This window comes from Pelodiscus sinensis, chromosome 1, assembly GCF_049634645.1.
Source record: "Pelodiscus sinensis isolate JC-2024 chromosome 1, ASM4963464v1, whole genome shotgun sequence".
Taxonomy (NCBI): Eukaryota; Metazoa; Chordata; order Testudines; family Trionychidae; genus Pelodiscus; species Pelodiscus sinensis.
Genome location: NC_134711.1, coordinates 28,106,154 through 28,129,541, shown reverse-complemented (window position 1 = coordinate 28,129,541; position 23,388 = coordinate 28,106,154). Strand labels below are relative to the sequence as shown.

At 43.2% G+C, this 23,388-nt stretch overlaps 1 protein-coding gene across 6 annotated transcripts in view; it reads right to left on the bottom strand.

The window, feature by feature from the left end:
• Window positions 1-15,757: 15,757 nt before the first annotated feature.
• SLC2A13 (solute carrier family 2 member 13) overlaps window positions 15,758-23,388 on the bottom strand; it is a 350,803-nt gene continuing 343,172 nt past the window's right edge. For all 6 annotated transcript variants that reach the window (XM_006120405.4, XM_075927403.1, XM_075927428.1 and 3 more), the window contains one exon: window positions 15,758-22,835. In XM_006120405.4, the coding sequence (XP_006120467.1) occupies window positions 22,609-22,835 (227 nt within the window). In that variant the 3' untranslated portion in view covers window positions 15,758-22,608. The remainder of the gene's footprint in view (window positions 22,836-23,388) is intronic.

Here is a 23,388-nt window from a genome sequence, read left to right as displayed (position 1 = left end):
ATGCACTACATCACACATGTTTGTGAGATGGATCATGCTGATGCCAGCAACAGTGTCTCCAAGTGACCTTTGCTGTGGCTGCTGCCAGCAAAATAGGTGTTCCAGATTATATGCCAGCGATCGGCAACCTAGACTATTGAGTGGGCCGCATGAGTGGTTCTTCTTCCTCTCAGTGGGCTGCAAGATTGTTGTAAGGAAGATGGTTTCCCAGGACCAGGTGGTTTTGCTAACTGCGCTTGTGTACCTAGAATTTGTGGGGTGTGCTGAATGAACAGTAGCAGTGCTTTGTTTGGATGCAGAGAGAGCCCACAGCTCTCACAGTCATTGTGTGCACCTCACTTCACATGCCCTCGTTTTATGGGCATGTCATTTTAGTAATACCGGTAGGGGAAACGACACAGATGGACACCAGCAGACTCTGGCAACCCTGCATGGGAGCAACAGCAAACTTAATGTTTTGTGGGCCACACATAGAACCATGTTGGGCTGCATGTGGCCCACAGGCCGCAGGTTGCCCACCACTCACAAAAAGCACAAAGCTCAATAACACATTGACCATTTTAGTTGAGGCTATCTGTGTTGTGTTGACCAATGATATGCCCCCAATGCTTATCTACATGGGCATTGAAATCACAGAGAATGAATCTGTTTTTCGCAGTGATATTTGTCATGATTTGTTTCTGTGGAGAATAAAACATCTTTTTTGCTGTTTGGAATAATCAAGTGTAGCCCTTCTGCCAGGCCGAGTAAAAGCAAGAGTAAAAGCAAGGGCCGGGTTCAGTATCTAGGGGTGTCCTCCCAACAAGGTAATACAACACCGGCTCGAGCCCCCACCTAGTGACCTGGGAAATCTTACATGCACCTCTGGGTGCCTCAAAAGAGCCAATTCTTCCCCTCTCGCAAGCACAGAGCCTCAGTATAGTAGCAAACCTTTAATAACATGAGGTAACCGACATCAGCATTAAATTGGGAAACACCACAACTCAGATTTACAGACCAAACCGGCAGGGTTTCACCATCCCAACCTGGAGGGGCGGGGATCGATACACCTTACGTGGTCCGATGGCTCCGCCTCTCCGTGGGGTTCTGCCACCACTGTGAGTCACTCCAGCACACTCCACCTGCCGTCCAGTGAGCTGCCTCCAGTGAGCTGCCTCCGCTGTCCAGCTCCACCAGCCATCTTGGTCCACGTGCTGCTACTCCTACCAGCCACAGGTCATCCCCATCAGCCGCATCTGCTGTCCACCTACACTCACCCACAGCACAGCACCAGGCTCCCCACAGCAATTTCAGCTCATAACAGAGGAGCCTTAGCACTAGCACTCCACTGGCCCACAGTGAAGTTAACTCCACAACTAGACTCCTAATGGAATCCAAATTAATTCTGATATTCCACAGTGGAGAGAGGAGGAGGTACAATCAGTATTATTTATGCCCTCAAACAGGGTCACTCCACCACCAGGTACAAAAACCTATCCCCAGCCTCTCTCAATTTGACTGGATTTGGAACCCATGCCCCTTGTCTAGTGAGTGCTACTTAGTTTATGGCGAATCCCTCAGTCATAAACAGTTCCACCATTCCATTGTCCTTGATTTGCATAATCAGGGTAACAACACTTTTACCCCCCCTGCCTCAATAACAGAGCGACTGGGGATCCACAGTAGTCAAAGTGACCATTTGGGCTGCTGTGAGCACATACTAGACAGGGTGGGTGTGTCTATGCAAATTGGGCTCAGCTTCTGAAGTCTCTTTGCACCACTTGCCACAGTTCACCACCAGATGTCAGGATAGAGTTTACCCTGACCTCGCTTACACAAGTATTAGTCTGTAAGTGAACAAAAGAATCAGAGACCAGGTTCCTGAGTTTGTGATCCTCTCATTGATAGATACCAAAGAGGTGTGTGCACCGAGGACAAATTTCTCGACAGTCTAACGCCATGAATCCTTAGTTCATTGTGAAATTTACCAGACTATTAGAAGTGGTAATTTACTACATTCAGCGATCCAATTTCCAAAAGCTTCATTTTAATGAGAACTGTAATAGCAATGCCCATTTGATGTAATCCTTTAGCAATCATGGCTGTTTTCCAAAGTTCATAGTCCTCCAGTTCAAATCCAGTTAATGAAGTGTGAATATTACATTAGAGCCTGTGATTCCAACATTTAGGATGCATGCCTCTTATCTCATATTTAAAGGATGATGTACTCATATCACATGATAATGCTTTTCAGTCCATTAGACATGAAGCAGGATGTTAAACAGCATATATTAGGGATAAATATTTTTCACTCACTGGGCCATCATAACTTGAACCCAAGAGCCCTAAATGAATTGGCCGGGGAGATTTCTGATCTGCTGTTGTTAATAACTAATAAATCTTGGAATATGGAGGAAATTCCAAATCACTAGAAGGGTGCCAATGTGGGGTCACTATTTTAAAAGAACATATAGGGTGACCAGGGAAAATATAGATTGGTTATCTTGACTTCAGTTTCAGGCAAAATAATAACAAGCTGATGCAGGATTAATTTGATAAAGATTTAACAGACAGGAGTATAACTAATGCCAGTCACATGGCTTTATTGAAGAGAGGACTTCTCAAACAAATGATTTCACTTTTCAGTGAGAAAACAAGTCTGGTTGACAAAAGTAACTTTATAGATGTAATATAATTAAAATTTTGTAAGGAGCGTGACTTAGTGCTGCATGACATTCTGATTTAAAAATTAGCAGTATACAATTAATCAGACATTACAGGGATTCAGAACGGGCTTACTGACAGATCAGAACATAATTACTGATAGAGAATCATCACTGAATAGTTTACCATGGTGTTCTGCGGAGATCAGTGACAGGCCCAGTGTTGTAGGTCAACAATATCATCAATGTTCTGGAATTCTATATAAAATCACTGCTGATAAAATGTGCAGATGACATACAGATTGGTAAATAATGAGAACAGGGCACTTATATGGAGCAATTTGGATTGGTTGGTAAGGCAGGCCCAGTCAAACAAAATGTATTCGAATACGACCAAATGCCTTGTCCTATATCTAGGACATAGGGCTGGTGCTAACCCATTGGGGGCACTAAGTAGGAATATTTTTGTCCCTCCCCAAACATCATGTACAAATAATTAATAGGGGGCCCTCTTGAAGTGCTTAAGACCCTAAGCAATTGTTTAGTCTATTCATACACTGGCTCTGTTAGGGGCAATGAATGCAGGCCATATCCACAGAATGAGGGACTATCTTCTGGCAAGCAGTGACTCTGAAAGGCTTAAGGGGTCATAGTGAACAAGAATCTCAACATGTACATGAGCTGGGATGTGGTAGAAAAAAGGGCTAATCGACTGTTGGATGTATAAACAGGGAAATAGTGAGTTGGAGGAAGGAAGTCATTACCTCTGTGGTTGTCATGATGAGCCTGATACTGGAATATTGTGACCAGTTCTAGGTTTTGCCTTGTAAACAGGATGTTGGAAAACTGGTGAGGGGTAATGAAAAGTGATGCTAAAATTACTCAAGAGCAGGAGAAAATGCCTTACAATGACAGATTGAAAGACCTCACTCTATTTAGCTCATCAAAGAGATGATTGAGAGGTGACTTGATTACACTTTTAAGTACCTTCATGAGGGAAAACTACTGGATACTAAAGGGCTCTTTAATCTAGTGGAGAGAGGTATAACAAGAGCAAATTGCTGGAAGCTGAAGCCAGACAATTAGAACTGAGGCACAATTAAACAGAGAGGGTGACTAACAGATGGGGCAACTACTAAGGAAGTGGTGTAAATCAGAGATGCATTAGCCAAACACAAGTTATTAGAGTTAATAAGGGGTGACTGGGTGAAATTTAATGGCTTGTGATATACAGGAGATGAGACTAGATGACCTAATGTTCCCTTCTGGCCTTAACTATGAATCTATAATATAAACCTTCTTATTTTTGTCAGCTACGTGGCTGCACATCTCATGATGGATCTTGAAAACAAAATTGCACCTGACCTGATAACTTGTATTTTAAATTTCAGCTCCGAGAGTCAGAAATCTCCGAAAACTGGGGATTATAAGAAATGCCAGATGACTTGTTTTTCTGTCTAGGCATTTGATGCTTTGTCGGTGCAGCAACAAAGACACAAACAAACAAACAAACAAATAAATAAAATTATGTACAGTTACAGTTTAGCTAATAAATGTCTTGATGCAAATATTTATTTCCATTTTAAAAAGTATCAATATGCCTGCTTTGTACAATTTAACACAAGTTATATCTTACTGGAGGGGTGATAATGAGAACGAGTTACTGATGGGAGATTCCCAACGATGCCAAATAATTATCATTCTCTCCTGGAATGGGGTCTGAACACAGACTTTGGGATGTGTCTTGGCAAATAACACTCAGATCCTGGTTTAGAGAATCACTGATATAATGGAGTGTATACGGATGTAGAAAACTAGTGTACTAGCTTTGGCATGAGTGAGTTTGCTCAACTGTTTGTTTGCATTTTTTTTTCTGTTTCAGGTGATTTCATTTATTATAGCAGTTGGGATTCAGAGTCTGGGAGTGTTTGATCCTTTGTTCCCTTGATTACCCTGGATCAGCCTCACTCAGGGTATGTCTACACTAGCCACGGTGGCTAATGTAGTCATTGGAACTTGCAAATGTAGCCCAGAATTAAAATAACCTGGGTTTTATTTGCATGTTCCCAGGCACCGCCATGAGGAGTAACAGTAGTCTGAATTAGGGGCTTTAGTTTGAACTACCTAGCCCGAGCTGCGTGTAGCCGCGGGCAGGGAGTCCGACCTACCGGGCATTTAAAAATGGAGGCACCCGGGAACATGCAAATAAAGCCCAGGATATTTTAATATTTTAATATTTTAATTTTAAAGCCCTGGCTTCATTTGCAAGTTTGAATGACTACATTAGCCACCCTAGTTCAAACTAGGGTGGCTAGTGTAGACATACCCTCAGCCTTGCGGTCAGCCTCCCCCCTGTGGCTATCAAGGGGTTAGGCCTGACCTAGGTGAGCAGGCTTTAAGAGCCAGAGGGAGAGCAACCAGGGGAGCAAAACAGATGAGGGAGTTTGAAAGGTAGTGCAAGAATTTTTCAAAGGGACATTATTAAAGGCCCAAAAGAAAACTATTCCACTATTCCACTGCATAGGAAGGATAAAAAGTATAGCAAGAGACCAACTTGGCATTACCAGGAGATCTTACATGGTCTAAAAATAAAAAGGAGTCATATAAAAAGTAGAAATTAGGTCAAATTAAAAAGGATGAATATACTCAAATAATGCAAGTACACAGGGACAAGATTAGAAAGGCAAAGGCACAAAATGAGATAAAACTACTTAGAGACATAAAGGATAACAAGAAAACATTCTACAAATATATTAGAAGCAAGAGGAAGACCAAGGAGAGAGTAGACCCATTGCTCAGTGACACAATAACAGAAAAATGGAAATTACAAAGGTGTTTAATAACTTCTTTGTTTCTGTTTTCATCAAGAAGATTGATGATGACTGGATACTTAACATAGTGGATGCTAGTGGAAATGGGGTAGGTTTAGAAGTTAAAAGAAAAAAAGAAAAATTACTTAGAGAAAAGTTAGAGGTCTTCAAGTCACCAGGGTCTGATGAAATGCTTCCTAGAATACTCAAGGAGCTTATAGAGGAGGTATCTGAGCCTTTAGCTATCATCTTTGAAAAGTCATGGTGTCAACTCACAGGGCCAGCATTCAAGAGGGTTATGGATTCACTTCAAGACAGAGACAATTAGGGATAGTTGCTTTTAATAATCTCACTATGTCACTACTATTACAGTCTTAGTACTGCCAGATGGTTACACAACTACTGCAAAGTAATACACTAACGCTGTGTGTACATTGGCAAGCTTTTGTGCAAAAGCAATTGCTTTTGCGCAAAAACTTGCCGCCTGTCTACACTGGCCGTGAGTTCTTGCGCAAGAACACTGACATTCTAATGTAAGAAATCAGAGCTTCTTGCATAAGAACTATGATGCTCCCGCTCAGGAATAAGCCCTCTTGCGCAAGTGTTCTTGTGCAAGAGGCCAGTGTAGACAGGCAACATGAATTTCTGTCGCAAGAAAGCCCGATGGCCGACAGAGGGATGCAGTCCAGACATTCCCTATGGCTGTGTCTACACTGCACCCCCTTTCCAGAAAAGGGATGCAGATGAGACAAGTCGGAATTGCAAATGAAGCGGGGGATTTAAATATCCCCTGCTTCATTTGTATAAACATGGCTGCTGCTTTTTTCCGGCTCGGGGCTTTGCCGGAAAAAAGCTCCAGTCTAGACGGGGATCTTTCAGAAAATAAAGCCTTTTCCGAAAGGTCCCTTATTCCTGATTTTAAGAGGAATAAGGGACCTTTTGGAAAAGGTTTTATTTTCCGAAAGATCCCCGTCTAGACTGGCGCTTTTATCCGGCAAAGCCCCGAGCTGGAAAAAAGCGGCAGCCATGTTTATACAAACGAAGCGGGGGATATTTAAATCCCCCGCTTCATTTGCAATTCCGACTTGTCTCATCTGCATCTCTTTTCCGGAAACGGGGTGCAGTGTAGACACAGCCTATGTGTTCCTGATTCTCCTCTTGATGACCGCACATTCAGTATCTCTTGCTTCCTCCCTCTGATACCCATTTCCAATTGTCTTCTCTCTTTGCACCCTCATTTCCTCATCAATTTAATCCAGTCTCAGAGTTTCATTTACCATCATCACTCAGAAACTTTGCAAATTAATTCTCCACACTAGCCCTTCCCGTGATGCTTGGCTGTATCACCAGCTGCTGCTGTCAGCCTCCTGGATTCCTTGCTGCTGCCTTAAACATTGGCATGCACCCTTCTGCCCCTTTCTCTTTTGCCATATTCAATTGGACTTAAGCACATGCCTAAAGGCTTTGTTAAAATGGGATGGGTTAAGTGCTTTGCTGAATTGGGGCTGTAATGACCCTTTCTCTACTCCTCCCATATATGGCCTGGTGTCTTTTATGATGCCTCCCCTACATCTGGAACACCTCTTCCAGTGTCATGCACCCTCCCACTTCACTTTCTGTTTGCTTTCCAGCACAAGTTCCACTAGCATGTCCTTTACTCTTGTAATTGGGCAGTAAGAGCTGTATGTTTGTACTGCAGTTGTAATCTGTTCAGCATGTATGGTCTGCCTACAGACATGAGCTATTCACACTCATGGCACTCTCCAAATATTAATACACAGAATATGGATTTTTTTCCTTTTCCTCTTCTTTTTAATGTTGTTATAAAATACATGTAGCCCAGTAGTCTGTGGCTATCCTGAAACTATGTTCTTGACATAGGATTGTGCACAGCACTGGTAAAGCATTAGCTATAGTGCGGATTGCTGTTCCCCTTTTGCAAGGTATGCTGTTGGTTTGGATTTATGTGCCTATAATCTGACTGTCAAATAAAAGTTTTTCTTCAAGTGCTTGCATGTCTCCATTACACTGTAGCTGTGTGTGTTCATCTTGTGCTTTGGAGCTTTCTGCAGCAGTGTCTTCAGGGGCAGCCCCATGTGCTCCCTGGCTTCCTTATGCTCCCAGCTGAGCACATAAAGGTGTGGAGCCACCTTGACTGTCCCTCCATTCCCTCTTACCTCTGTGGTAGGCTGCTGGACTGTTTCCAGGCTTTATTACCCATTTGTTTATGAGCAAAGTTGTTCATAGTTACTTTGTTATCTAGTGTTAGTCGTTTATCTTCTGGACCTGCTATGATCTTTATTACATGTTCTCTTTCCTTTCTCTTTTATTTTTTTCAGATCCATGGTGTCAAGGCCTTGTTTGGTACCTGAAGAAACTATGCCAAGGTCGTCAGGTTTTAAGTTCTGCTGTATTCTCACTGTTTAAAGTATTTGGGTGAGGGTCATGTTAGAGGATCTGATGCAGTTTCAAAGCCAGGGAGGAAGCAGAGAGACAAGCACCTAAGAGAGATTTTCATGCGTTTTGCCTGGCATTGGAACCCTTTCGGTCAGCAAAAGGGAGGTCATTGCCTTTTCCTCTTATAGGTGTGCCCTTGGCCTTGCCAGCACATGCAGATCATGGAACAACCCCCTCACCAGAGCCATCCTCTTCAAGGCGTAAGAGCTCAGACAATTCCCATCCTTTGAAGCACAATAATGACAATGCCCTCGCTATGGGACTCAGTATGGACTGTTTTCTCCAAATCTATGACAACCAAATTGCTAAAAATCAGGCTGTTTCCACCAATCAGGGATCCAACTCCATGTCAGGTCTGCAATTTAGCGCTGTCAGCACCTGTGGGTCCCCCATTCAAGCCCATACCATTCTGCTCATTATTATACTGCTCAGTAAAAGTGGCCTTCTTAGAGGCCATCTACAGAAAGAATGGGGGAACCGCACATCTTGGTAATGGATCCGCCATACACTATATTCAGGACAATGTGAAGCTTAGACTCCCCCCCCCCCCCAGGTTTCTTTTCAAGTTGGTATCTGATTTCCCCCTAAATCAATTGTCTGCCTTTTTCCCAACGTGACGTGCTTATGAGGATGAATAAAAGCTGATGTGTGCCAAGCCTTAGCTTTTTAGGCCAGAGCTTGTTTTCGGGTCTCTTCTCAGCTCTTCAGAGCTTATGCAGAATGAGCGGGCGTTCTATTAGAGACAGCAACTCTCTAAATGGATTACCAGTTGCACTCTCGAGCTATGCTGCCAAAAGTATCTCACCTCCCATGAAGCTGTCAGTGCATTCAAGCAGAGCACTCTCAACATCCGCCGTGTTTGTGAGCGAGGTCCCTGCTGGCAGTATATGCAGAGCAGCCATGTGATCCTCACTCCACATATATACCAGATACCACGCAATTGCAGCTGCCTGCAGGGAAGATGCAAAAGTCAAAAAGGGGTCCTACAGTCCCTCTTTGGATGTGGTCCCGAGGCTTACCCCCATTGATACTGGCTTGGGAGTCACATACATGATATGCAAGCACTGGAAGACCTAACAATAAAACACCTGCTCATCACTATTGTTCTTTGTGATGTGGTGCATGGGGCCTTTACAGCACCCACTTTCCTCTGCAATGCATCAGAGCCTATCCTCTATATCCCAGTGCAACAGAACTACAGGGGGGCTCTGCACCTGTATGTCCTCAAGGAAGCCAGAGCACATGTGGGGCACCTCTACCAGTCCCACCAGCATCAGAGCACAACATACACACACCTACAGTGTCATGGGTAAGTGCAATTGTCTTAAAGACCAACAGGTATGACACTTAGTAACCGATTCTTACTGATCCTTCCAAAACACCCCGTTTCTGTATTCGCGCCATGAATTCTATTAGCACCCAGACAAGAAGTGTTCTCATCTGAAAACCAAACAGACAGTTAAATCAATGGCTGCTAATTGTGGCAGACAACAGCTCGGAGTAAAGAAGTGATTAATACCAAGAGACAGCACAAGGTCGAGTCCTGCAGCCTTCTGGATAAAACCCTCCTTAGAGCTCAGGTGTTTTTTTCCTCCCCATTACGTGAATCTGACCATATTGCAGTTACTCTTCTTAACAGGAGCATGTGAAAGCTGTTTAATGTTAACTCCAGGCAGCGCTCCCCTTTTATTACTGCGCTGTGCATGTGTGCTGGTCTGTACACTGGATGAAAGGTGTCAGACAAAGGAGAGCTCCTGACCTGATGACCTTACAGGTAGAAATCACAAAGCTACCATATAGAAGGTGTGTGGGTATTAGCTAGAGAGCACTTTCTGGAATAAGTAGCTCTTCAGTAGGTTTGCAAGCAGCAGAGAAATCCCAGTTTGTACTGCTGCACTGACCTCAGCATGAGTAGCCACATAGGATGGCGCAATGCACTGAAGCAGACTAGCTCCAAGACTATTTTATTTCCTGTACCTGGTGTTAATTATCAATATACACAGCGCCATAAATGCACACAGACTATGCTCACCCTCCGACAAGGAACCAACAGTGGTGCAGGTCTCCACACAGTGGTGAGCAGCACCTATAGGCAATGGAGTTAGAGGGATGCATTCTCCACCCTGTGCCACCCCTCCTCACGAGAGTCTCCCAATAGTGTGCATTCCCTCCTGGCCCCACCCTGTCAATAGGTGTTAACACCCGCTCTTGCCAGACATCACCTCACTTGCCCTTCTACCATGCCCTCCCCGGTGTCCCATAAACATCTTTTCTCTCCACTAACCCTTCTGCTCTGGGCCCCCTCCAAGCCTGTGTCCCCTGGCCTTTCCTGTTAGCCCCTTCCCCAACTCCTGCATGTCCTAGTCTAGCTCCCAGGCTTGTCCGTTGCTGTGCCCCCTTCAGCATAACCCTGAAGCTTAGAACCACCCCCCAATACCTCCTTTCTGGATGCCCACCAGTGCCAGCTTCCTCACACTTGCATCTTTGGCATGGGTTGGGGCAAAGCAGAAGAGTTGCTGCTGGGGACAGGCTTAGTCTGTAGCTGGCATCCTGCTGGGTGGCTAGTTTGTAGAGGGGAGAAGCAGAGCAGCGCTGAGACGCCACAGAAGAGCATCCTGCCAACCCAGTGGGGGAGCGGAGCAAACCCTGCCATTATGTGGCTGCAGCTGTGCTGCCGTAGCCAGAATGGAGACAGCCCCTTCTCCCGTCGACTGCCCTCCTGCCACCAAAGGGGAGTAAACACTGGAGGGAGAAACAGCATGGCCTCTGCAAAGTGACTGTTGGAAAGGAACTGGCCTTTCCAGTTTCATTTAAATCAAGTTTTAAAAGGATTTAATTAAGCCAGTGAGACTTCTTTTGGGGAGGGGGGAGGTTTAAGATTGGCTTATTTCAGTTCCACTAACCCTGTGACTAATCTACTGAAACCAAATTGAAAAAGTCACTCTGAGGCCTGTCTGGGTGCTACAGTGGCATAGCAACAGCACTACAGCTACACCAGCATTACTGAGTGGTGTAGATGCTGCCTACAGCAACAGAGGGGATTTGCCAGTTGGTGTATGAACACAGCCCCCTTGAGTGGCCGTCGCTAGGCCTTTAAGAAACAAATGGTGCCCCTTTAAGAAACAAATGGACTTTTTGGCCATATCAGGCTCCCGTCAATGGGCACCATTTTGAATTCCCAAGAGGAAGCCAAGAGGGGGAGCTTGGAGTAGGGGTGCAGGGATCCTTTGGGGGAGGGGCAGGAGCAGCTTCACGAGCCGCACTTTTGGGGGATCCACGGGTTGGCCACCCTTATAATAGACATATATAAAATCATGAGTGGTGTGGAGAGGGTGAATTAAAAAAAGTTATTTATTTGCTCCCATAATATAAGAACTAGAGGACACCAAATGAAACTAATGGGTAGCAGGTTTAAAACTAATAAAAGAAAGTTCTTGTTCACACAGTCAACCTGTGGAACTCCTTGCCAGAGGAGGCTGTGAAGGCTAGGACTATAACAGCGTTTAAAAAAGAGCTAGATAAATTCATGGCGGTTAGGTCCATAAAAGGCTATTAGCCAGGGGATAAGGAATGGTGTCCCTGGCCGCTATTTGTCAAAGGCTAGAGATGGATGGCAGGAGACAAATTGCTTGGTCATTGGCCTCTGTCCACTCCCCCCTCTGGGGCCCCGGCCACTGTCAACAGCCAGGATATTGGGCAAGATGGACCTTTGGTCTGACCCAATATGGCCATGCTTACGTTCTTATGTTCTCTCTTACCATGTGTAGCAGCTTTATGTTACTGTGGTTCAAACAGTAACAGCAGCAGCCAACAGGCAAGTGCATGTGCACGGCTTATAGGGAAAATGGCAGGACTGCAACTGTTGGCTTATGTGGCTGACGGGGTTAACCATGGCTCAGCAAAGCTTTGAGTGTGGGCAGGTGCACTGCTCTCTATGTGCGTGTGTCTTGGCGCAGTTCTGCGCACATCGCGTCACATTTGCAGAATCTGGTTTCCCTTTGACTGAAGATGTGCCCATTGACTGCCCTGTAATTCATCTTGGAAAACTGCTGGGGCAGTGTGGGTTGGCAGGCAGCATGGACGAGGCTTATTTGACCAGCCCTCTTCTGTCCTCTTTCACTTTCCACACAGCTGATTATTGCACTTAGTGACAGGTGAGTCAGAAAGGCTGGTGTCACTCACTGTGCCACAACACCTAATAAAGCGCAGTTTGTCAGTGCAGCCAGCTTAGCCGCCCTTTGCTCACGCCGGGTGGTGAGCAGTGGCACAGGTAAAAGGGATTTGCTGAACAACCACCCTTTGCGGCTACCTCCTCTCTGAGCACTGTGACTTTGGGGTATGTGCTCATCATGGTGCATGCGAAAAGGCTGCAGCTTTGTCACAGCTGTGACAAGTGTCCATGATGGCTGACATATTGTTTGTGGGGCAAGGGACACAACAGCACACAGTGCTTGGTAACAGCCCACAGCGAGACCAGGTTCATCACTGGGACCTGGCTTTCTCAGGAAGGTAAATGGGCAGGAGCCCACAGTGCAGGGGTAGGGCTCATTGCCAAGCTGTCCCATGTGTGCGTGTGGCTCTTTAGCTGGTCCAGGGCCGCATTGTCTCAGTGGTGTGAGGAAGGGCTCTGGGACTCCTGCAGCCGCCACTGTGGCTCTGGGCCTGGCACACCAGACACTGCTTGGGCAACTCTGGGCAGCTGGCCTGGGGAACCACCTGAGCAGCGGTACTTGGGGGGCAGCTGCTGGCTCAACTGCAGCCCTTGGTAGTTATCCCTCTTCTCCTCCCCCCCCCCCCCCCGCCCTGGCCCTCTGCAGTAGCCCTGAGGGCAGCTGGAGCAACCTAGCGGCAGGCCCGAGCAACCCCCAGCAGCTAGTGCTGTTAGCTCCATGCACCCAAGCAGCAGCCCTCCAGGGTGCCTCCCCTGGGTATGGGTGAGCGTGCGAAGCCTCCCCTGATTTAGAGCAACAGCTGGAGGTTCTCTCTAGCCAGTACATGCTCCTGGCAGGGCGAGGACAGGGGCTGAGAGACTTTGTCCTTATTGGCCTATGGGCAAGGGGAGTGCGAAGTCTCCTCCCCACACCAGGTGCGCGTGGAATCAGAGGGAACCGCCAGCTGTTTTAAAACATCTGGCTATTCTCTCTAGGTGCCAGTGGTAGGGGGCAAGACTTCATGCACGCCTCCACCCCAGGACAATCAGTGGCTGTGGGTGGGGGGGGGGGGGCATAAGAGGTCTCCGGACCCCGCCCCTTCCACTCAAGACCCTGCTCCTTCTGGGGCCATTTTAGAAATTTATGAAGAAGCCCCCTTTTAAAAATTGTTGCCCATCCCTGCTGTAGGGCAGCGCTCCCTTTGCTGAGTCAGGGAAGCAGTGTTGTGTAGCAGGTAGTAGCAGCTGTGCTTCCGGCCCAGCGTCCTGCATGGTAGCATGTCAGAACCTGCAGCCACTGGGATGACAGGGTTAACTGGTTCTCATACTAACTTACACATCATCAGGTGGCTGTGAACAGTTCCAGCTGCAAATTACTTTGATTAAAATACGAACTCTGTGGCACTGGGCTGTGTTAGCTAGACATCAGTGACTCCTGCTCCCTCTCAGTGCCCAGAATCAGTCTTTGAGTATAAACTGCCCTCCTAAATCACTAGCTAGACTTCGTCACAAGCGAAACAGAGTTAGAGCTGCTCTGGACGTGGATGAGAGACACCATAGACACAGTCCCAACACTGAAGGCAGCAGTGTTGCGCTGCAGTAGGTGGCGCTCCCCCCGTGCACTCAGAAGAAGAGCAGTGCCACAGGGTGATGTGAAGGAAGCAGGGTTCCTTAATTCAGCTGACATAACGCACTGACCATTTGTAGCCTTAGCGAGCCACTAGTGCTTTTCACAAGGGTAAGCCACATTAACCATATCATATTTCATCTTGGGTAAGTACAGTCTGCCTACCTCCATGCCACCTGTAATTGTACGTGAAGTTATCATCTTTCATTTCCACTCCTCAAAAACACAGGGGTAGCGTTGCTGGCAAGGAATCATATGATTGCTGCATATTACTTGGAGAGGGTTGTTTTTCCTGAGTTCCATGGTATGTTGTATTTAAAGCCTCCAGGAAGGAAAGTGGACCAGTCAGTTTTTAAGAGAGTGCCACCACCATCATTAGAAAAACATGCTATTTTTCAGATATCTGTGTAATGGTATTTTGAGATGAGTAATGATGTGTAATGATATTTTGTTATGCCTTTGAGATGTAGGTGTGAATTCATCCATCAGTTAAAGCAACCATAATAAACACATGTCCACCTAAGACGAAGGGGGCATGTGGAACCATCCAGGAGTTTTTGGGCTGAATATCATTTTGGGAAGGGGGGAGTGAGTATGAGAGCCAGGAAAGCCAACAGCTTCTGCAATACCTAGGCAAGGTGTGTGTGTGGGGGGGAGGCTGTTCTGCATCCTTAGAAGGGGTGAGGAGCAGAGCAGCCACTTCTCTGTACCTGGCTGGAGCCTGATCCAGCCCAACCTGTAAGCACGAGCTTAATTTCAAGCCTAATTCCATTAACTTCACTGGGACTACTCAAGTGCTTAAAATTGAGCATGTGTTCTGCTGGACTGCGACTCTGGCATAAACAGCAGGGGGTCTGCTAAGGCATGACACTGGCCCTCCCCTCAGCCCTCAGAGCCGCACGGAGCGGCACTCTGGCAGTGATTGAAAGGGCCCAGGGCTCTTGCCACAGTAGCAGCAGTGGCCGCCGGGAGTGCCAGGCCGCTTTGAATCGCCGGGTCTGTGGGCTACTGTCTCCTTTCCCCCCTTGGCGGCAGGCCTGATGAGAGCATACTTGGGATAGCAGACCAAAAGAGAAAGTGTGGCAAAAGAAAAGAGGCAAGGAAAAACCAAGCAGGTGCCTGAAAGCACAATGTGACCTGGGGAAAAATCTAGAAAAAGCTTTTAGGTCTAGTGTTAAAGAGGAGCTGTTCAGCTAAGAAACAGCTTCTTTTTTTTTCTTAATGACTTCTACATTGGGACACACCGGACTTAGAACATGCCTTGTAAGCACACAAGACTGTCTCAAATTTCTATTCCCAGCTGTAGCAACCCTAGAGCCCAAACTTTGGCTGGACACTTGAGCCAAAAGGGGTAATAATAAGATTCCAGGAACTCTGAAGCATAAAATGTCTGTTGAGTCAGTGAGAAGCGATAGACCTTGTTGCAAGCATGGTTGAGAAGATCTCTTTTTGTTTAGAATATTACCAGTCAGTCAGTAGGTTTCATGGTTTATTGCCAACCAGCTTTTAAGTCCTCAGCCATGTTTGGCTTTTTTACACACATGACTTCATGAATTACACTTGTGTCACCTTGGGCTTTCCACTACTAGTGTTATTTAACAGCACAGCAATCAAATAGATTAAGAAACATTTAATATCAGGTAGGCCAACATTTATATCTCATTTGTAGCTCATTATGATAGATTATTTGTTTTTCCAGCTAAAAAACCCTCAACTACCTCCATCCTAGTACACCTGAACCTCCGTACTCTGGGTATCCCTGATCTAGGAACACCTGTGTTACAGACTCTGGCAGGGGCAGGAGGAAGCAGATTTACTTGCTGCCACTCTTCCTTCCCCCAAGCTGGGGAAACAGCAGTGCAATGACGCCTTCTACAGAGGCTTTCCCCAACTGTTCCCATAGAGGTGGAAGAGGGGGGGTGCCTAGAAGCGGCACCAGGTAAGATCTCATCCCCATCCCTCTCACGCACCCTCCCACCCTCCATGGTCTGAAAAATTCCTTTATCTGGCATATTTCCCAGGGTTGCTGGATTAAAGGGATTCCAGTGTACAAATAAAACGTCTAGAAAGATTCTGTAATTAACCATGTTACCTTTTATTTTGTTCATTTACAAGTCTGGCAATGACAGTTCTCTGAAGATATTTATTTTTTATGTAAAGCCATTAGAACATAAAACAATCATTTAACTTTACATCACTAAAATGTCATAAAATGTACAACACTTTCATACATTATAGGCTTGTTTGGCTGCAGAAGGAAACAACACATGTTCAACAGGCTGGTGAATAACGTATTCACATTAGTTTTGCCAAAACTCATTTGTTAAGTACTACATACTGTAACATGCATTCAGGGATTAGTGTATGCCTACCAGCTTCACATGTGTACGTGTTAGTAATAAGCACATCAATAGAACTAAGTTTAGTATCAAATAACATTTCGTTTCAAGTATTCTAAATTTGACTTCATTAAAGAAATATCAAGTTAAAGACTCTGAGAGACTGTAAATGAGAAGTTGCTGTATATATAGGGCCTGATACCTGGCTGGAGCCTGATCCAGCCCAACCTGTAAGCACGTGCTTAATTTCAAGCCTAATTCCATTAACTTCACTGGGACTACTCAAGTGCTTAAAATTGAGCATGTGTTCTGCTGGACTGCGACTCTGGCGTAAACAGCAGGGGGTCTGCTAAGGCATGACAGACACTATGCCATTTGATACCAGCTGAAGATCTGTCCAACAAGGCCAAGCCTTTGTTCAGAAATCATGGTTACATTTTCAATCCTTTCTTAATTTGGCTGAATGTTTAAAAAATTAGATAAGTTTGCTTGTATTTTAAGGCCTTCACGAACTTTATTTGTATTTTAAATATATCGACATTAATAATTTGTGCTACCCTTCGCTAGTCATATAAAGAGAATAAAATGACAAACTATGTTATGAAAAGTAAAATCCAAATAGAAGTGTACAGTTTATAGAATCATATTTAGAGCTTTATAATTACACATGCCAAATCACTCAAATGTAACATACTGTACATCTATTACATAAAAAAAGTGAGGACTTACAGAAACTCTGGTTTTTCAGGCCTTTAGTTAACACAGTGTGGCTAAAATATTTTTCTCTACAGTACTTTGGAACACCATTAACACTTTGTTACAAAACACCACAGTGATGATTATTGGCACATAAAAAACTCTTCTATGTGAAAACATACACAAAATAGGTAAGAACTGACATTTTCTCTGACTTTTAAAATATATATATAGTTAGTTACCTTTAGGGAGTCTGCCCCTCTATAATCAAACAACAATATTCACCTAGAAGAGTTTACTGGTCTGACATTTTTAACACTGCCACAACCTAAACCACTTCATGGATTATGCTTAACCGTATTGTACACAAGGCTATGAAGTTTTATAGAAAACAAATATTTTTGAACAAAAAAAGGTGACTTGTCTAAACCTGGAGAATAATTCAGAATCTTTTTTATAGGCAGCAGCTACATGTAAGCTGTAAATATTACCCGCAATAAAATACATGTTGCCATAAAGCACATATTGTGGATTATCTGCTTCTGGCCTGGTACACAAAGCTCTATTTTCTTCTAGATAAAGAGGAGTGGGATTTGGTCAGTTTCAATCTCTCAGAAAAAGTGCACAAATATCTTTGCTTTTTTAAAGTGCTTAGCAGAATTTTGCTTTTTATACTAAAATATCTCTTGAAAGTGGAACATAACATCTCTCTCTTGTTTAACAATGTCCAGACAGTAAAACTTCTTTTTGTAAACAACAAGTAAAGTTAAAAACAAAAAGTCCTTGTTAATATAATAATGAAGGTGAGAAACAAATGGAATATGATTCTGGTCCATTTCATCCCACTGTACATAGCTATTTCTGCACCGAGGACAGGGTTTGAGTTCCAAAGAAAAGACTCCCATTAATGCAATGAGCTGTGGATTCTTATGGTCAAAACTGGAACTCGGGTGAGCAACGGAAAGCTCCTTCTTCACAGATCTCCTCCGCCCAAGCTCAGTCCAGTATTCCTATCTTTCTAGGAGAATGTGGGACTGGAGAGTTGCATCCTTTTTCCAGCTCACTCCTGACATGCTACCTAAGTCCGTGTTCTGATGTTCATGGGCTCAATCTGGGGAATTGGGCTCCATGACACACACAGAGGGGAGCTTCTATAATTCTGTACCCTTCAACAGAGCATGATTATAGCATTGCCTCTGCCTAAGGTCCTTTCCCTCCTGCAGAAAAGGTGGCAGGATTTGCCATTTTGGCACCTTCACTTTGCTGAATAACCCTGCATGCCCTCGACTCCATAGCACTTAGAGGATGTTTAATAAGGTAAGTAAAAGACAAATTCCTTGTCCTCCTTAATGAGTGTCTCAACTCTAATGTTGCTTTAAAAGTCTTTTAATATGACATCTTTGCTGTTTTTCCTCCAGTACTAATTCCTGCAATAGGGACACTGCAACTTCCATTTTATTCACAAAGAAGTTAGCATAACATTTATATTAATATCCCTTTCCTTATTACAAGGCTCTGACTTGCTATCACTACAACTCACAAGATAAAAATTATCTACTGTGTTTGTACGGTAACTCCATTTAGTTACTAAATGAGCTTTAAATGATTTCTAAGGGGCTTAGCACACTTTAATGATTGTCTTCAAAACCAAATTAAAAAGAACAAAAACAAAAAATAAAAACCTACCCCCACGCACCTTTCCCCAAAACCAAAAAACAAAACCTCCACCCCATTGTTTTTGACCGGTAATTTGGCAAGGGACTGGAACAACTTGCAAATTATCTTAAAGAAGCTTTAGAGCTCTAAAATGGATTAACAAATTAATTTTTAATTAAATTTTTAAAATAAAATATGCATCTGGACTAACATCTTCTATACCCATTATCTGACCAACATGATGTAAAGCATCACAGGCATGAAATTTTCTAAATTGTATGTATGTAACTGATATGCCAATTTAGCCAAAATTATACTACCGATCCTACTAATGACCCTGGTGCCCCTGAACGAAACATGTAGTACTTGTGAAGAAATAATTTCACATCATCTGCAAAATGATATTGTGCTTAGACATACTACTTATGTTCTTTTATAAATTAAAATCCTGTCATAAGAAATTATTCAGCTATTTATACCCTTTTATCTGGAATGTAAGTCAATCAGTCCCAAGCTAGCAAAATCTCTTAGAACTTAAAATACAAATATAAAAACCCTTTGCAAAATAGAAATATTTGTTTAGTTTTCTTCATTACATTATAAATGTTCATGGATACTAAAAATAAAACCCTAATTATGTAAGATTAATTTCAAGTATTCAGTTGATCTTGTTCTTAGTATACATAATTCTTGATATTATGTCTAATACTTGTAAGAGATGGAATATTATCTATGAATAAAGCAATAGTAAAAGGAAGACTTAAATCCAACTCTACTAGGGTGAAAAGAAAGTGACAGAAAAGAAGCCAGTACATTTTGTGCCCTCATTACTCAGCTGCATTCACAGCTGAGATGCATTGTGTTTTTAGTCTCTATGCCTGGAGAGTAGGGAAATGTCATGCATGACTTTAGAAAATTGTCTACAATAAGATAAAAGTCGTAAGTGTCAGAAATATAGCTGAGTGCTGTGCACAGCAGAGTGTCATTTATGAGAACATCCAAGAAACACCATTGGCAAAGGATAATGGTCTTCTTTTGCTAAAAAGCCACAGCATTTTCAGAAGAAACAAGTCATGGATCTCGTGACAATTTCTATTACAGTATCTTGGCTTCAGTTATGCCAAATGAGTGACAGCAGTGCAATGACTTTGTTTAATCACAGATGCTGGTGACAGTTGATCACTAAAGCTATTAATGATCAACTGTATTTCAAGTGGCTTAGGCCCTAGTTCAGCAAAAGCACTTAAATCAATGGGACTAATCACAAACTAAAAGTTAAGCACATGCTTAAGTGCATTGCTAGGTCAGGGCCTTAGGCCAACATTCAGGAGAGAGACATCCTGAAATGTAGTTACATGTTGTCCTGGATTCTTTTCTGAATCGTGGCCTTGGAGAATAGATTTTTGGGGTCAGGCAGAAGCCAGTGTAGCTATAAAAGTGTTTAAGACCATATTGTGCCTTCAGTAAAGGCTATAAACTGGCAATGGCATGCCTAATATAATGTACATTTGTACTTATGCATGCTGGAATATTTTCAGCATCTCTTTCTGGAGAGCATACCAATGTTGTGTGCCTAAATGACAGCAGAGATCTGAGGTCTAGGAGCATGGCCCTCTAACTGAGCAGGTGCCTGTTCAGAATCCAATCATGCCAAAACTTAGGGGCTGTGACTTATTTAAAAGTCCCCTGTCATGCTTATTTCTCCCCTCTCCAAATCACAGAGGGATGTTTTAAAGCATTTGCTTTCAAAACATTTATTTTCATTAACAGTTTTATAAAGTTAAAAAGAGAGCCACACCCAACTCTGACAAAATACACAATTCAAAGCAACTCAGAGTTAGAGAAGCCCCTGTTTAAAATTATATAGAGCAATAGAAATAAAATCTATCAAAGAATTACAATAAAAACTTCTCACTCGTGTGAGAATAATTAAGCAACCATTAACATTATTGTTCTTTGAGAGCAAACCCACATTCAAAATATGTCTCCCAATCCCTGAAAAGGCCACCAAACCTGTAGCTATAAAGGTCGATGATTTCATATATATTCATAAAAAATGTACATCATGAAAACAAAGGCAGGAATGGTACATATGAAAAGGGATTTTTCCTCCATTCAGAATTTCAGAGGTAGGACTTTGAGCTTCCAACTTTTTTTTAAACTTATTTCTCTGAAGGATTAACTGGGAAAGAGTGGAAAGGGAGAAAAATATAATATTTTAATGCAGCTGTACAAGATCCTACTTGCTAATACAAGTAATTTTTTGGGGCAGGTGAATAAAATACCATTAATTTTTTCATTACCATGGTGAATGTGGGTGAGCAGCTTTTTGTACCTGACATGGTGAATTTTCCTGACAATTTTGCAATGCTTCATAAGACAATTAATATGAGTAAATATCAGTATTTGAATACTGCTAATTTTCTTTTCAGATCCAAAGACTGAGTAAAGGGAAGAAAGACATGCTGGAATTAATTTACTTTGCTCATAAGAGATAAATTGAAAGTGACGTACATTAATGAGCAAAGGGGCAGTGATTGCTGTAAACTTATCAACACAAGATCTTATCCTTATTTTTCTTTACTTTTTAAAAACTAAAGATATTTGTGTTCAAAGCTGGACACATACCCGAAAGCTCAAATGCACAAATGGGAGTGAAAAATCACTTTTTTTTCTAGTTAACCTAGGCCTTTAAGTGGCACCTATCAATATATGTCAATTTATTTGTCCAGGAAATCACATTTAATTACACCTTACTGTGAGCTTAAGGTCATTCTTTGGCAATTTAGCTCACAAATACCAACTAATGATCATAATACATCGTCAAAGACCAATAGTTGAATAGAATAATATAACCAACATCTACTGTGACATTAGAGTTGAAACACGCTTAGTACAGATCTCTGGAGAGCTCCACAAAGAAGCAAGAGTGGAATCCCATTAGGGAAATTGTTAGGGGACACATCTCTCCCCTAAAGACAAAAGACGTGAATATTTCCAAACTGCGTGATACTTTCAAGTGATTATTGCTCCAGCATCCGGTGGATTTCTCATTCTGCTTATTTCATAGTCAGGTTGCTGTAGCAAGAGCACTCAATATGTAGGGCTGGGATCACAAAGGGATTTAGGCACCTAACTGCTACTTTGAGTACTCAGGATCAGGCACCGGTGAGATTCACAGAACTCCTGCTTTGTTGCTGCCAAACCCAAGATTACAATTTCCCCTTGGTGCTGAGGTTTGTGCCTCTGCGCACTTGCACTGTGGCTCCCCTCTAGGTATCTGGATGCCTATGCCACAGTGTAATACACAAATCAGGGGAAGATGGGAATTCTTCTAACTAACTTGCGGGGTCCAATCTTAGGAGCATGCTCACAGGAGGAGGATGCAGAGGAGGCCCTACTCAACTTTCATCCCAGTGGTTAGAGGTGCTCAGCAGGAATATGGGAGTGCCCTGGTTCAAGTCACCCATCCACCTAAGAGAGAGAGGGATCTCAAACAGGGATGTGCCACTTCTTGGAGAGTGTCCTAAATCCAGGTGTATCTCCAAGATGGGGTCTGCAGCTGAGAATTCTAAGTAGAGAGAGAGATGCCTCCCTCCAGCTTAGATCTAAAATACCAATCTCACAGTGAGAGGGGTTTCGATATATCCCCTCCCTGGCATCTCCCTTTGGCTATTTTAACTGGGAATCTGCTAGTGTGCTGGATTTGGTGAATCCCATCCCTAGGTGCCTGTGCACCACCAGACATTGCACAGCAAGCCTGAAGGCTTAACTCAGATTTTGTCAATCCCAGGGACTTTTAGGTGCCTAGAAATTAAAGTTCTTTTGTGAATCTAGCCTCTGTTCCCAGGTTTACTCTACTTTTATGATTCACCTGGTTTCTGATTAGATATTACATTATTTTAATATTTGTCAACAAAGAAAAATAAGGATATAAGTATGGTACACTGTTTGCATTTCATTTGGTATAATGCACAAATACCTGTATTGCACATGGTTAGTAAATTCCGACATTGAAGAATTAAATCTCCTTTGGAAACCATTACTTTTCATGATCAAGAAAAGAGTATTACATCTTATTTTCTCCCAAATGAAGGTATTTTAGAACACGAAGGCATTTGTAACTAGGCAGTAGAAAGGAGAACCAGACCAGAAGCAGGGCAGTGAGGTCACCAAGAGCTGCTCTTCCCCCAGAAGGCTTTTAAATGATTAATACATCAGCAGCTGAAAATTATTCCACATCAGAAGCATCATTGTCAGACAGATGATAATTACTTCCCTTCACCCGAATATATTCAATATACCTCCCTTCATCAGAATCAGAAATACCACATGTACATAGCCTGGTTTCAAACAAAGATTCAATTTCCTCTAGTTTTTTCCCTTTAGTCTCAGGGAGGCAGCCGTAGATGAAAATGAGTCCCATACCAGCAAACCCTGCATAGAGGAAGAATGCCCCTGCAATACAAAACAACACATGTTACTAGGTTACAGAACTTCTCTCTCGCTCTCTCTCGCTCTCTCCCATCCTCCCCCTTACTCATTCCCTCCCTCTCACAGAACACTCCCCTCAACCCTCCCCCCAAAAAAAACCCAAACACCCAGAAGTAGGAAGCTACAGAAATCAAAGAGATTGGTGAAATATGAACTGCAGCATTACAATAAATGAGTATGTCTGTGCACATGTGAAAAGCCTGCTTTTTTTACATCACTCTATAAATAATCAAAATAATAAGGAGCAATACTCCATCTGGTTTTAGAGTAACCTGGAAACTCATACGGATCCTTCTATCTTCCCATCAGTTCAAATAAACAGCAATAACATTACTGGAGGTCAACAGTAAAGAGACATAGAAAGATAAGGTTTGGCTATTCCCCTGGTTGAATGCACCCCAAGGTGACCCATAAAACAGAAATGTCAACAAAAATAGCCAAAAGGATAACAAAGATTAAACTAAGGCTCTTGAATCAGCCCATACCTAATAACTATTTACAGTGAGTCTCTGACTAC